At 38.6% G+C, this 15,387-nt stretch overlaps 1 protein-coding gene across 1 annotated transcript in view; it reads left to right on the top strand.

Moving 5' to 3' along the window:
• MYRFL (myelin regulatory factor-like) overlaps positions 1-7,908 on the top strand; it is a 76,290-nt gene extending 68,382 nt beyond the window's left edge. Inside the window, exons 20-22 of the mRNA XM_018576338.1 lie at positions 3,061-3,169; positions 5,245-5,319; positions 7,822-7,908. Of these exons, the coding sequence (XP_018431840.1) occupies positions 3,061-3,169; positions 5,245-5,319; positions 7,822-7,908 (271 nt within the window). The remainder of the gene's footprint in view (positions 1-3,060; positions 3,170-5,244; positions 5,320-7,821) is intronic.
• The last annotated feature ends 7,479 nt before the right edge of the window (positions 7,909-15,387 follow it).

Genomic DNA, 15,387 nt, shown 5'->3' with positions numbered 1-15,387 from the left:
TATATATATATATTTCTTCCTATCTATCTATGTATTACTGGTGTGCATCAGTTTCATACAAACTCTGACAGAGAGCCCATATCCAGTTAAGACATTGCCCTATAAAAAAAAGAGCATTGAAGTCCACAGAAGACACATCAGCATATGTATTAAAGGCTGCTACTATTGCTACTAGGCTTAGCCCCATACTTTGAAAAAGACTGAGCTAGATATTGTAATACTTTTTGCAACTAACTGCATAGTGTGAAATCACTTCATTTATTTACTCATCCTATTAACAAATTCTAGCTTCTTTGTAAAAGCAATTATTTTGTTGGCTTGATTCCAGTGAATTGTTGTCTTTTGTATACTAGCTCAGGAAAATATGTGCCACTTAAATCTTGACCTATTGTGTTTTGTTTTCTTTGTGAGTTGCCAATTGATATTTTTATAGTCTCATGCTCACTTATGTGCGTAAGCTCAGCCAAAAGATATGCTCTATATTGTGTCTGCCTATGTGCCATGTTTAATATCAAACTGTTCAGATGAGAGATGTAAAACAAAGAGTAATTGGAGTGAGGTATATATGACAAATGTATCTAGTTGATCTCAGATTTAGATGATATTACTAGTCAAGTTTAAAACTCAGACTGAGATAATTAGGCTGCAGGAACAGAACAATTATACATGGCACACTGTGAAGGATGGCTTGTGCCAAGGAAAGAGTTTTAGCAAACATTAAAAGACAAATAGCCTGGCAGTCTGTAATTATGGAAAGAAAAATGAAAAATTGCATACTGTATATGACACAGTCTGTCATTAGCATTAAAGCTGGCCATACACTGGACATTTTTTCTCAGTCAGCTGCGCGGCCTGAAAGAGAAAACATGCTTGATTTCCCCATTCACGCTAAACAGCATGGATGGGGTAATCCTCACACTGAGCTATTGTATTCTGACAGCAGTGGGTGTGACACTGACAGAATAGACAAGCAGTGACTGCATGGGGACAAGCAGTGACTGTCCTGATGGGGAAATATAACCAGTGTATGGCCAGCTTAAGACAGCATTTCTGCCTGTAACATAGTTTCTTTACCTGCTGATCATGGCAGTAGATACATTATTTTTCTACTTCCAGTAAGGTTACAGCACTGTTCATTATGTAGTGAAATCGCAAAACAATGTTGTCACCCTGTGGACAGGATAGTCTTAGATGGACATGCAGTTTTTCTTGGACTTTAAAGGAGAATTATGGGGTGAGTGAAAAACGCTCAACCCCATAATTCAAGCTGACTTGTGACACTGAAGCTGTCACAGGTCAGCTCTATTGATCGGGAAGTCAGCCGCTGATTGCTGATTCCTGATACTCTCCACGCAGAGAGCGGTGACTGTTAGTCACTGCTCCTTGCAGTATTGTATTGCAGTATTGTAAGGAATTATCATCAGGTCTCGAGCATCGGTAGCATTTTAACTAGTATAGAATGCTATGTGGGGCGAAGATACTCCACTGAATCTCAGGGAGCCAAATTCATTTTTAATAACAAGTCATTAATTTGTCATATGGCATTTCCTGATGACTTCCTGTTGGGCATAGTATTTGGGTCCTGAGGTGCTGCACATACCTTGTGATGTGTTTTGTTGAGTTCCTTAGGTTTCCCAAAACTCAGGCTGTTCTCATCTGCAATAATGGACTTTAATTCACAAAACTGATGGCTCTACCTCCCATGCATATCTATTGACTTTTAAGCCTGCCCATCATTCCCAATGTGGAGCCTCATACCAAAAAATAACTTTTAATTTTAGATTTGAGTGGGGATAATTTAGAGCCTCTGTCAGGTTCCATTGGATGTCTTTGTTTCTGTTGGGGACATTACCCCTCATTTTGTCTTTCATTGAGTCTGGGCAGGAAGGAAACTTTTATCAGAGATACAAACCACAATAATAGACCCACTTAGTAGAGTAGAGAAAGTTTAGAACCGCTCTTGGATTTTTTTTATGTTTGTGTGCCTGTAGGGGAAATTATCCTTCACTTTTTACCAGGGTTTTGCTTAGATCGTATATGCACTCCATCTTACACCTGTGATTGCTTTGTGTGGACCCTGTTTTTTTATCTTCTTAAAAGGTTGATGTTTTTCTAAATTGCACTGGGATTATGTTTTGTGGCTAGTTAAGATGCAAATGTTGCTTGGCATAGCTCTTTAAATAAGTGTACAGAACAGCATATATGATGTGATCATTTTACTTGTCTAATGTGGCCATAGAAAAAACTCTTAGCAGCAGGTAAGAGGGCGGTGAAACCCAAAGAGATACCTGAATAATTGTGACACCAGGACACCTGGATTTCTGCATAAATGGTTGCTAAAACAGGGTCAGGTCTTCAGTTGAAAAACAGACAAACACGATATTCTCAAAGTAATAACAGTCAACAGCTGTGCTCTTTCATGTCTATTGTTTAAATATTCATGGTCCATGACTGATAAAGAACTACTATGTTTAGTAGTTGTAATAAACTGCTTAGTAACAATAACTTCAGCAAATGTTCCCTATAGCTGCTGATAAGACTTACACAATGGTTGGGAGAAATGTAAGCTTGTTCCTGTTTACGAAGCTTTTAGTTAACTGAAAATTCTGTGTGTCCTTACCTGACTTGTCCTCTTCAGGTCATGACCACAGCATTTTACTTGGGTTGAGTATGGACTGTCACATGGCCATTCCAGAATACAAATTTGTCTACTTGTGTTCTTTATTCCAAGTGATTGTCTTGTTCTATGGCTGAGCTTCTATTAAGTCGCACATGATGGCCTTACATTATCCTATACAATTTAATACAATTTTCAATTTATTACCAAACTGTGCGGCCTCTTCACCCACAATGCTTCCTCCTCTATGCTACATGTGCATGTATATATTTAAGTGGAAATACAAATCTTTTAAAAGTTATATATTATTGTGTTTATTATGGTTATATTTAATTTTAAAGTGACATTGAAATATCACATTAACTATAATCTGAAAGAAATTCTTTATTAAGGTTGTGTTTTTTCTTTATACATTTTTGTTGTATGCTTTTTTCTGCTTATAGCACTACAGAGCCACTGATTGTCTACCAGTGTAAGATGATACTGGGAAATATCTGTAACCGAGGTGTTCACATGAGGGAAAACAGGGATGATTCTACAGAGGCAACTCAGGTAATAAAGAATGTGTGGAAATGGCACAAATGCAAATAAAAACTAGTGTAAAGAATAATACATGGTGCATGATCATTTGAGAAAATTGTGGCCCTTCTGTTCTTTACACACATTTAACAAGCTAACTCTGCTAAACTGAAGTTATTAATATTTTTTAATATCATTTTTTTTTTAAATGTGTGTATGCACAGACTTGCATAGTGGTATGGCTTACCCTGACTAATCACATGAAACTGCCAAAAGAAGCTCATTTACCCTTTTCTGCATTTGGCGTTTTGCTGCTCAGGTGTGAACAGGGGCCATTGAAAATCATGGGATTTCTTGTGTTGGTCATTTTAAAATGCTTTTCCTACTGCTCAGAAATGCCTAGGTGTGAGCCAGGCCTAATTGTTTTATCACCCAGACACATGCTGTTTGTTCTTTCAGTAGGCAGGGAATACCTTTATATCAAAGCTGTATCACAGATATCAATTTTACCAGCTCCAATACTTGTGTATATTTAAGGTGACAAGTTTATAAATAAATAAAAAGTTCTAATATGTTAAAACCCCTTAGTGTAAAACATGATGAAAACTGTGCCGATTAAAACAAATCCAAAAACGCTATGTCAATAAACATATAAAACGTGCCAATCCATTTTTCCCCATGTTTTACCAAATATATACTCTGCTTATGTGTCCTTTCATTAAGAGCAGTGGCCTCCAGACTATGGTCCCCTGGTTGCCATAGACTTGCCTCTGCAATAAGAAAGCTCTGCATGCATGGTAGAGGTAGGGGAGCTGCTTTATGCAGAGTGTAGTGGGTCCCTTCGACCTCTAAATGAATAGAAGGTATAACATGCATTTTATTAACTTCTGCGTCACCATTTATCTGTCCAGCTTCATCAACTTTTCCTACATTCACTATGGTTTAGAATTCCTAATCTTCTTGAATTTTGAATAATTAACCTCTGGCAAAAAGTCTGTTTTACTGTTAGGTGATTTAGGGGAAGGGTGATTTAACAGAAGGGTAAAAGACACAGAGGAGCACAGTATTTGGTACCCTATGTAGTAGATTGTGTCAGAGGACTTGTAGTATTTTCACCAAGAGGGCCCTGATATGATTCTTGCACAGGGCCCCAGTTTATCCAAAACTGGTGCTGGGGTTATCTTAAAACTATGCTAATTCAAGTATTACCCTCCCTATTTTCCAATGGGATGTGCTCCCCATTTCTGGATACTCACATGTGTAATGAAAATTAACTACAATTTGATCCTACCATGGGAGGCAGATGGGTTTGTCATAAGCCCCTTCATAATAGGATCCTGTTTTGGAACATCAGGGGTGCTGAAAAACCCATGGCAGCATTGGGTTTAGTTCTCTGGGAGGTGTGGTCCCTTTCAATGCATGCTTAAAAGTATGTAGAATGGCAATCAGCCATGACACACAACCATTACTGTGCTATATTAATTTATGGGGGGCATCCTTTTTTTTAGTACATGCAGGTGACTCTACAAGTGACAATAAACGGACATCCAGATGCACATTTTCTTTATATATACAGTGCATGCGTGCAGGGAATGCCAGAAAATGTTCAGCCAATTAATATTTTATAAATATGCCCCTAAGTGAAACACATAGTAATATAGTCACATAATAAGAGGTTTGAGGGACATATTTCCACCCCAGTTTATAATAAGACTTTGCCACAATAAAGGTAATGATTCAGATTATTATAATGTATGCTCACATTTACAGCTCAGTATGCAGATTGTTGCTATTTTTTATATTATTGCATTCAACTACATTCATATTTTTCTTCTCTAGATATTGTGCCCTGCTCTTCAAGGAGGCTCTGTTTTGCTTTCTTGTAATAGAATGTTAGAGCAGTGTACTCAGGAAAATATTTCCAATTTTAATTCTCAAAGACTTGCTGTTTGTAGTATTTTGACAAATAAGAGTTTTTATCATTCCAATAATGTTTTATGTTACTAAAATAAATGTTTGCTGTGGTTGTTAGACAATATATGCTTTATTATTTCTCCTTGAGATAAGTGTGTATTTAACTAATCCATGTAACAACTTTTATTATTTAGGGTCTTCAGCATGACTGGATCCTCCCTGTAGCCTATCTATTTGACAGTGAATACCATTTCCGTGTGGCTACTCCGGTGAGTTTACTTAAACGCGCTCAGAAAGTAGCTATTAAATAAAATAAGGACCACTAAGTAAGGATGGTTGTAGGCAAACTCCTGGATTCACAATTGTTTAATGAGGAAAGCAAGAAGAAAATATTAAATGTGACAACTATACCAACTATTACATTTGGGGATGTCTAATAATTTGCCATCAGGGGCACAAATGCTTTATTAGTTATAATGATAGCCCATTAATGCTAAACATTGGGTTACTTTGTCACACCCTATTTCTAAAAAATGGGGGATTAAAGCCATTCTTAATGCTGTGCCGTAACGGTGCGGGGTAAGAGGCGAGTTGTCTGTTGTATTTCAAGAAAGCAGTGGGGATCCTGTGGTATAACCACTGCCCTCATTGGAGAAACCTATATTTGGTGGAGATCTTCTTTTTATTGTTACTGCTCTATTTATTTTGTAAGTTTTAGGGTTTTATGCAATCATTTTAATGGTTTGCCATATGGCCTTAAAGTGTATGTGAGGACAAAATGTTTTCATTAGTTTTGGATAGAGTAGGGAAGTCTTAGACTTGTGTCCCTGCTGGGGAAACTTATCCCCTCTATTTGTTCTGGTGACCATTGTCACAGAGACTGAAAGTGATGGGCCATTGAACATTTTAGAGTTGTCACCAGCAGGAGGTAAGGGTAAAATATCCAATGGGCACAAATGTTCCTAGGACAACTAAGATAAAAATGACCCTCACTTTGGGTACATTTCCTGTTGCATCTCCAGGACAGGAAGTGAAGGGACAGAGGCAACAAAAAAGTAATCTCAAGGGGTTTTCAACCCATTCCTACTCTATCCAAAAAAGTTTTCGCTATACATACAGTTTAAAGCTAAATCATAGGCAAAACTTAAATTTCATTTTTGGCTAAAGTGCAAATGTTAGAACCTCAATTTTCTGCTTACTCCCTATCTATTTGATAAGTGTGAGAGAGAACATGAAATAAGAAAAATCTTTGCACTTCTTGTGAGCAGAAAGCGATATAATCTTAGGAGACCATCAAGATGAATACACGTAAATAGGGTGAGGGAAAGGAAGTCCTAGTACTAAGCCGAAGCTATCTGCACGCTAGCACTTCCTTTCCCTCACCCTATTTTCGTGTATTCATCTTGATGGTCTACTAAGATTATATCGTTTTCTGTTCGTTTATACAAGCTGGTTTGTAAGTACCTTTTCAGCTGTGTGTTTTATTCTCAATAAATCAATTTTACATTACAGAGGCGCTCCTTTTGCTTTGTCCTCATCATGCTACTAATGACCTCAGACACCAGCTTTGTCAAATAAAACTATAGTAGCACTAGCACCATTTCGTAGACTGTATTAATTCCTCCATAGCAATTAGCTTTAGAGCTTGTGTAGATGGGCAAATACAGAGTGCTTTCAGGTGCATTCCACTTACCTTTGGTCAGTTTGAGACACTTCATTGTGCATTTCACCTCTTCCTAAAGGTGCCCATACGCCTTGCGATTATCATTCGACATGGGGTTTTCGTATGATAATCAGCCAGTTTATGGGAAGTCAACGATCACAATTACTGTACAACTGGCTGAATTCCATCTATCGGACAGGCTAGAAATTTGGTCAGTTAGTATTGCTAATGGCCGATAATTGAAATCCACATTGGTCTGTGCATGATGCGGTATTTGAGCAGAAATCGAACAACGGTTTGATGAAGGCACAACAAGATAAATAAAGATAATTGTAAGGTGTATAGCCGCCTTAAGTTGCATCAAGCTGCTTTTGCATTCCCATTGATTTGTACAAGGGGAAAAGCAGTACTGATGAAAACAAAAGCCAGTATAGACAGGCCCTTACGAGCTACAAGACATATTTCACTGACCCACAGAACCCTCAGCATTCTGAGATGATCCATTAATACATGGTCTTTACCTGTAATATCTACAGTTGCTCAAGCAGTTGCAGGATATGGTAAACAGGGACAGATTATTGACTTCCTAATCTGCATTTTATGGCAGATTCACACTTAGCTGTTAACGTAGTGTTAAAATGCAGTTAAAATGTTATCTTGTGTTGCTTTAAGGTAGTCCATTCATTATGAATGGGTTGCCCATGCACCACAACGGATGAAAAACCATACATGCCTATTCTTTGCAATGCTGCACACCAATGCATATGTATTGTGGTGCACTGTGGTGTATTGCACACTACTGTACAAGGTGATAAGACCACTTGTGTGTTGTGGAAACACTCGGGAATGTATGTTTACACAATGCATGGCGTCACACCTGCTCCTTGTGCAGTCCTTGTGTTATGTGTTGCAAAAATGCATGTTTCCGTGCACGTTGCTGCAACCCACAAGCGTGGATGGGTGTTGGCATCCAGTCATCTCTTTTTTATTACAGGAGGTTGTGGAAGACCCGCAATAAAAGTCAGGTAGCTCTTTCACTCGGCAGAAAAACAAAAGGAAGGAAACAAATATTTCTAGCACATAATTTTCTTCTCTTTTCTTTTTATAGGATCTTGCAAATTGTTCAACAGATCCAAACTTTGCTGGAATCCTGTACACAGATTATTATTTTTACTTTCATCGAGTATGCAACTAGAACTCCATTACGGCATGTTTGTTTACTGCTAAACAACTACTTTAAATGATTATTGTGTTGCCGAGGCTTGCCCAACCTGCTTTGTGTTTGGATCACAACTACTGTATATCATTTTTACTGCGTTTCTAAATTATTATTTTTTATCTGATGAATGTAAAATGAATCAAATAGAGAGCTGAAGTGTAAATAGTAAAGGTGCCCTTGTTTTCTGTTATCTAGTTTAGAGATCCCCCTATTCCACGCTGTGCTGTGCTTCTTATTGTTGTGATTTAGTACTAATTTATCATCAGATTGTTTTTGCTGAATACTGAACCTTTTACAGTGCTTTTGAATACAGAGGGAGGTAGTGTAAACTATGGCATATGGAACTCTGGGTGACAATTAAAATTACCCTTAATGCATCCTGCATGTTTCAGTCTAAAATCCAGAAAATGTTTGTCTTAAAAAATAAATTACCATATTGCTTTATTTTCTAAGCACCAAAGTGAGAATATGATACGTTGCTTGTTAGTTCACATACAGTAGATTCTTAATACATGGATAAGTACACCATTCATTTACTTACTAAATGGGAAATTTAACGCTGAACTCCAGGCAGATAAAAAATACACAGACCAATGCAGTTCTTTAATCAATAATACATTATTAAATGCATTTTTAAATAAAAACAGTGTAATAGCTGAATTTAGTAGATGTAGGAATTGAAGTGCCACACCAGGTAAAATAGTCCAAATGCAACTTTATTCCATTAGGGTCAGGGGACAGTCAAGTAGAGTAGCCAATATGTTTCAGCAGTCCAAAACACAAGGGAACATCGGTACCAAAACACAACAGCACCAAAATGACTTGCTAGAGGTCTAAACATAAGTGGAAGTTATGGAAATAGTATAAACAGAAGAAATACATTAAATGTACTGTGAACATTTATTGAACTGTGATACTATACTTTGATGAATGTATTTAATTGTAATATGAATGTATGCAATTCTTGTATTATAAAAAATCGACTTTCCATGTATTACCCTTTATTTCTGATGTATCATGTAAGCATTTATCATATTGCAATCATTTCTTATATGTACACTATTTCCATAACTTTCACTTATGTTTAGACTTCTAGCAAGTCATTTTGGCATTATCATGTTTTGACACCGATGTTCCTGTGTTTTGTATTAGATTTGATGAAGGGGGTGTGGTGTGTTTTGGACCCCTGAAACATGTTGGCTGCTCTACTTAAATGTACCTGTTAGCCAGAACACACCTGTTCACATCACTTAACTACAGGTGTATGAGAAACACCAAGAGAAAATAACCACATGGATCCAGCAATTTCTTTCTATGATTCCTAATAACTGAATTTTACCTGTTATCAACCTCTTGCAGTCCATTGAGATTAGAGTGGAAGAGGGAAAAGCAATATAAGGACCAGACAGTTGTGCTGCAGTGCTCAAATGCTAACAAGGGGCATGATGACAGGAGGAGATAATAGAGTGATGGAGATTAGTACATCAGTCTGCTGTTTATCTTTTCACTGTCCAGTCACAGGCTCATGGAGGGACAAGACCTGCAAGTGTAACTTAACTGCAGTAGGAAAAAAATAGGTTTTCTTCCCTTCTGGACAGGGCTGTGCTGTGTGGAAGAGCTAAGTAAATCTAAGGAACGAATGGACAAAAATACAAATTCTTTGGCAGGTAAAACCCTTAGATGTATTTCATCTGTGTATTTAGTTGTTTTTTTGGAGTTCAGCTTTAAAACCAGTTTTTTATTGAATTAGCAACATTTGTTATTTCCCATCTACATAGTGACAGTACGAAACGAAGATTATATCAGGGTGAACTTGTTAGACAAAAGTCCTCATCATGTATTCATTGTGAAAACTATGAATATTTAATATTTCTTAATTACAAATACATATTGTATTACTCTTAATCAACACTAGCTTTTTTTAAAGTATCTATAAATACACCCTGGATTTTTTCTAACAGGTTTGGGAAAAGTGATACATTTTTTAAAAGCATATTGGGATAAACCTGTGGAGACATTTTTAACCGAGTATAACACTCTTGTTCCCCAGAATGCAGACACCGACAAGCTTCTTTGTCACCAAACCTTACCCTGCCCTCTACCCCCATGCATCTTACTATTGGTACTTGGTGATAGTTAGGTACATGGTGTAGGGAGGAGTCAAAGTAAGCAATCCGGAAAACTTCATTGGTATTTTAATCCTGGGGTGTAGGGATGCTACATATGGTATGCTGGCACCTGGATGCACCTGCTGTAAATGGCAAGTAAAGAATTGTAAACCATTTCTCCATAGATGCCTTTTTAACCAAGGCATGGGAATCTTACCTTCACTGATAGATATTCAAAAAGTGTATCAGTCATGAATTAGTGCGTGTTAGCAGCTTGAGCTTGACATCTGGGCCATTAGCATCTGTAAGGTAAGAAGGGCATCTAACATGTACAGGTGAAGAATAAAAGTGGATGGGCCTATTTCAATTACCGGTATTAGACAATATCTTTTTACATAATATATACATGAATGTGATCAACTACATGTAAAATGATCAATGTATGTTCAAGTTTTAGAAATTGTTTCTTAATGTATAGTTTGTAATTATTCATGTGCATGGGGGCAGCCATATTTGTTTAGTACATACCCAGGCTCGGTGATTGTGTTTAATGCTCCTCTCAGTGCCAATCAAGCCAGGCCTGCTTGAGGTTTCTTTATAAAAATGTTAAAAATATACGTTTGCCATATTTTATATTAACTATTGTGTTTTAGTGACTTGCCATTTATTTTAGCTCATTTTTCTAAAGTGGTGTACAGTAAAGTTATTTAAAGAATTTAGTTCCAAAAGTGCCTTTCTAAAATGCCATAATTATTCTAACATGATGAATAGAAACTAGCAAACTGTCATGAATAAATGGTGAATAAATGGTGAACTCCCCCTAAAAATTGATAAATCCTAAATTGAGTTTAGGAAAGGACAAGAGCCCTTAAGGAGTGGCACTGTGGAGCCTATAAGCAGAAAGAATTAAAGCCCAACTGTAGTTCTCCTGAACTATACATAAGCCACATTGGATCCACAAAATAAGTGTTAATTGTGGTGTTGTTTTGAGTGATTTCTAATCAAGTGATCACTATGTAGGCTATGATATAGTGATCACATCCAGGCTGGAGGCTTCACTGAAAAAGAAAGCCCATTTTGTCAATGAGCAGGTGACAATGTCCATCTGCTTAATACAGTAATTGCCAGATACTGCTGCAGTGTATTTAAATAACTAGAAAAACTAAAGAATAAAAATGACATTCTTGTCCATTTGTAAGCCTAAAATAAAATGATAGAAAAAGCGTAATATGCTAATTTTTGCGAACACATGATTAAATCTGAATTTTTGACTAGAAAACAGCTTAAAACCCCCATTATACATTTTCTGAAAGCAGAGACCATGTTGCTGGAGAAATTATACACGGAAACCACAAGTGATGTAATACATATCACTTTCGCTTTTAGTGATTGGCGGGGAGATCAGCTGCTGGAAGTGTTCTGATCTTCTTCTGATCGAAGTATTCTGACTCACCAGGCCCGTGAGGGGGACAGAGAAGCCTAGGATAGCCGGCAGTGGTGGTGGTGGTGGTGGTGGGGGGGCACACTTTCCCAGCACTGTACAAGCGATAGGACAGCTCTATAGTGGCCGGAACGCTTGTATGTAATAGCCATTGCTGGCTCTAAAAAAATGATACCAAGATCAGCCGTGATCTTGCTATAACCACTTCAGGTTGCCCCTGTTAATATACATACTGCGGCCCTGAGGTAGTTAAAACCATGTACTAAATATATCCTAAAAAAATACACAATTATTTAGGTATACCCTGTAAACTTGGTCTGTGCATCAATGGCCTCTGGTCACAAAAGGGTTAAGGCACTCCGGTCATAAAAGAAATAGGTGGGCTGCATTGCTAGCCTCCCTCTAAACATATTTGTTGCTTGAAATCCTCTGCTTTCCATAGTTTCTGTTTCAAGTAAAGGCCCAAAACCAGCTGGTAGCAACTGTCTAGGGTGTGAATGGTTCCTGAATGTTCATGCTGCTTTTTAGCATTTTACTCTTATTACTACGCTGTGACTGATTATGTGATTTCAGAAGGCAGATGGCAAACTCTCCTCCTGGGAAATTAGAAGTGACTGAAATGTATGTGTCAGTTTCCACAGTAGAAAAACGCGCAAAAATCTGCAATTAATTTTTTAAAAATCTGTGCAATGTATATAACTGTCCTAGAAATTGTTTTATTTTTTCTCAACAAAGTGTAGCTTCACTTTTAAGATTTAATGTATTACTTTATCTGGCATATTACAGGATGTTTTTGCTTAAGTTGTTTTCACAACTCTAAAAAAAAATATTTGTCAACATTAAAACAAGAAATTATATAAAAATGTCAACGTTTCTCTGATTTCAAGATAAATTGTTTTAAGGAAATGCATATAGTTCAATTTACTTGCATTGATGTGTGGTGTGCTGCATTGTGTTTTGTTTTCATTTTTGTTTCTATTAAGAACTGTATTGACATGAATGGCAAAATCAAAAATGCATCCTGCAATTCATTGGTGTGACAGGTCCTATGGAAAACAATGGATGTTCCATTTACTGGAAAATGTACAAAAATGCATTACAATGTGTCAAGTGTGAACAAACCATAAAGCCTAGGGCTATAATCTAAACTTCTACCATAATATTTTAAGTAAAGTTAAAGCCAAGACTTTTTTTGACTTTTGAATAGAGTAAGGATTAGTTAGCGACACTAAGCTCAGGAGTTAAATCCTAAAATTACATTTAAGCACCTTAACGTTTAACACAAATGTATCTTATTTGTTTACCACTGAGCTGTAGATCTTCAAACCATCTCTGAATTGGTGCTGACACTGTCCTTCCTTCTGGAGGGTGGCTGCTTTTATGCCCTATGGTCCCTGTGAGTGTTGTAAAGTAGCCACCGCTCCAAGCTCACTCCCGTGATGGATTACAATCTCAATACAAATTAGTAAACTATGTGTGAGGTTATAGTTCCATCACAGGAGTGAGCTTGGAGTGGGTTCTACACGGGGACCATGGGGAATAAAAGTAGGCACCCTCCAGAAAGAAGAACAGTGTCAGTAGCACCAACTCAGAGAGGATTTGAGGATCTACAGCTGAGTGATACACAAATAAGATACATCTCTGTTAATAGTTAAGGTACTTGAATGCATTTTTAAGATTTAACTCCTAAATTTAGTGTCACTTTAAATGCCTTATAATTTTTTTTATTTTTTGCTGTGTTCCAATTGGGAGATTTCACTTTATTTCCTGCCCTAGAGATACAACAGGTTAGTGAGAGAAAATTTCTACAAAGTTAGGGGAAATCCCCAATGAGGCTGGATGTTGATTGGCCGGGTAGCCGGCTTCCCAGCCAATCAGCAACGAGGCCGGCCAAACAGATCTGACAATATGGTGACACGACCCCCACCCTGCAGGCACCTAATTCTCCTCACATAGATCCTTAGCATTCTTTAACGTACCAGTCACTCAGCCAGCTGGGCAGACACCGCTCTCCCGAATCTGCCTACGTGTCATGTGTGTACAGCGCCCACGTGATCGGCCCTCAGCCTGCTACTGCGCATGCGCAGGCTGCCCAGCGATCTCATTCAGAAATCCTGTGCATGCGCAGTAGCAGGCTGAGTGCCGATCACGTGAGCGCTGTGCACAGGAGACGGCAGGTCTGGCCGAGGGACTGGTACGTTAAAGAATGATAAGGATCTATGTGAGGGGAATTAGGTGCCTGCAGGGTGGGGGTCGTGTCACTATATTATCAGATTTGTTTGCCCGGCTCAACACTGATTGGCTGGGAATCTGGCTTCCCGGCCAATCAGCATCGAGCCGGCCAAACAGCATGGAGACTGCTTCCAGGCTCCATCTTTCCTCGCGGCACTGCCGGTCAGAGGAAATCTCCCTGTGACCGGAAGTTCTAGTATCGGGAAAGCTATCAGAGCATTTGGCCGAGTACGAGTACTCGCCCAAATACTCGGTATCGGCACCGATACTAGTATCGGTGCATCCAGTGGTGATGCTGTGCGTGCCGCCTGGGTCACTTTGCATATCAGGGTGCTGGCTGTCAAGAGGAACGCGCTGCTGTTAGATCACTGGCAATGTGTTAGTGATGTGTGCAGCGGCATGTTCTTCCTCACATCCGCTGCTGCTGCAGAAGAGACTGGACCCGGCGTTTGCAGTGGAGGAGGTGGGGCCAGGCCCGGCGACCTGAGAGCAGGAGGGGCCAGTGATGTAAGAGGAGGCGGGGCCCATCGATAGAGGAGAAGACAGGGCCTGACGATGAAAGAGGAGGCGGGGCCCGGTGACCATGAAGGCAGACCGCGCTGACAGGTAAGCGGTGTGCAGCCCACCTGAGACAATGCAGAGGCCACCATAGAGAGTCTAGGGCGGGCTCGGCAGGGTCACTCTCAGGTGGGCTGTTTGGTATATCAGGTGGGCTCTGCAAGGGGCATAACTAGAAATCACAGGGCCCCATACAAAATGTTGCTATGGGGCCCTGTGATTTCTAGTTACGCCCCTGGGTGCATCCCTACTTACTTGCATACCACGACGATGCAATGTTGTCATCTTGCGTGTAAAATCTTGCGCGATCCCTGTGGACTTCTATTGGGCCATCAGAAATTATGCCCTGCTGGATCTGGTAATTTCAAACAATGCAGAGCTTATTACAGATGTTCATGTAAAAAAACAAACTAGGTAGTAGTGACCATAATATGTCAATTTAGGTTGAGCACATACAGGAAATATAAAAACACTTAATTTTAAGTAATTTCTATTTTCCTGCTGCTGCTCTCCAAGACTTAGACTGGGAGGAAATATTGCCATCAAAGTACCCAGAACAGACATGGTAATGTTTTACAATTGATTGCAAACACACTGCAAAATATATTGCCTTAGGCAATACATTTAAAAGGCTAACACTAAAACCTGTGTGGCTCACATCCATTGCTAAAAAAGCCATTCAAAATAAGAAAAGGGCATTTAGAAAGTATAAAAATGAATGAACACTTTCATCATTTGAAAGTAACAGAATATAGCATAATATGTAAAAAAGAAATCAAGATCGAAAAAGTTCAAAACAAACCATAAATTGCATAACGAACATATAGAGGGGTTTCTCAAATTTCACTGAAAAAGTAGAAATACACTTTAACTTACACATTAAAAACAGATCCATGTGGTCCTTTATCAAACTCATGTATCTTCTTGACTAAAGTTAACTCTTGAAAGTTAAGCTTACAGGTCTGTATTTACTTGGTAAAAAAATGTGATCTTTTTTAAATACTGTATATGCACCACATTAGCCTTGCACCAATCTATTTGTGCCAAGCCAGTCATTAGAGAGTTACAAAAGAGAGGGATTAACTCGTTAGGAGATAACAGGTTAGCAGTGGTCAA

This window comes from Nanorana parkeri, unplaced genomic scaffold (assembly GCF_000935625.1).
Source record: "Nanorana parkeri isolate BGI_ZX_2015 unplaced genomic scaffold, ASM93562v1 scaffold65, whole genome shotgun sequence".
NCBI lineage: Eukaryota > Metazoa > Chordata > Amphibia > Anura > Dicroglossidae > Nanorana > Nanorana parkeri.
The sequence above is the reverse complement of the archived record's forward strand: the minus strand, read 5'-3'. Positions and strand labels throughout refer to the sequence as shown.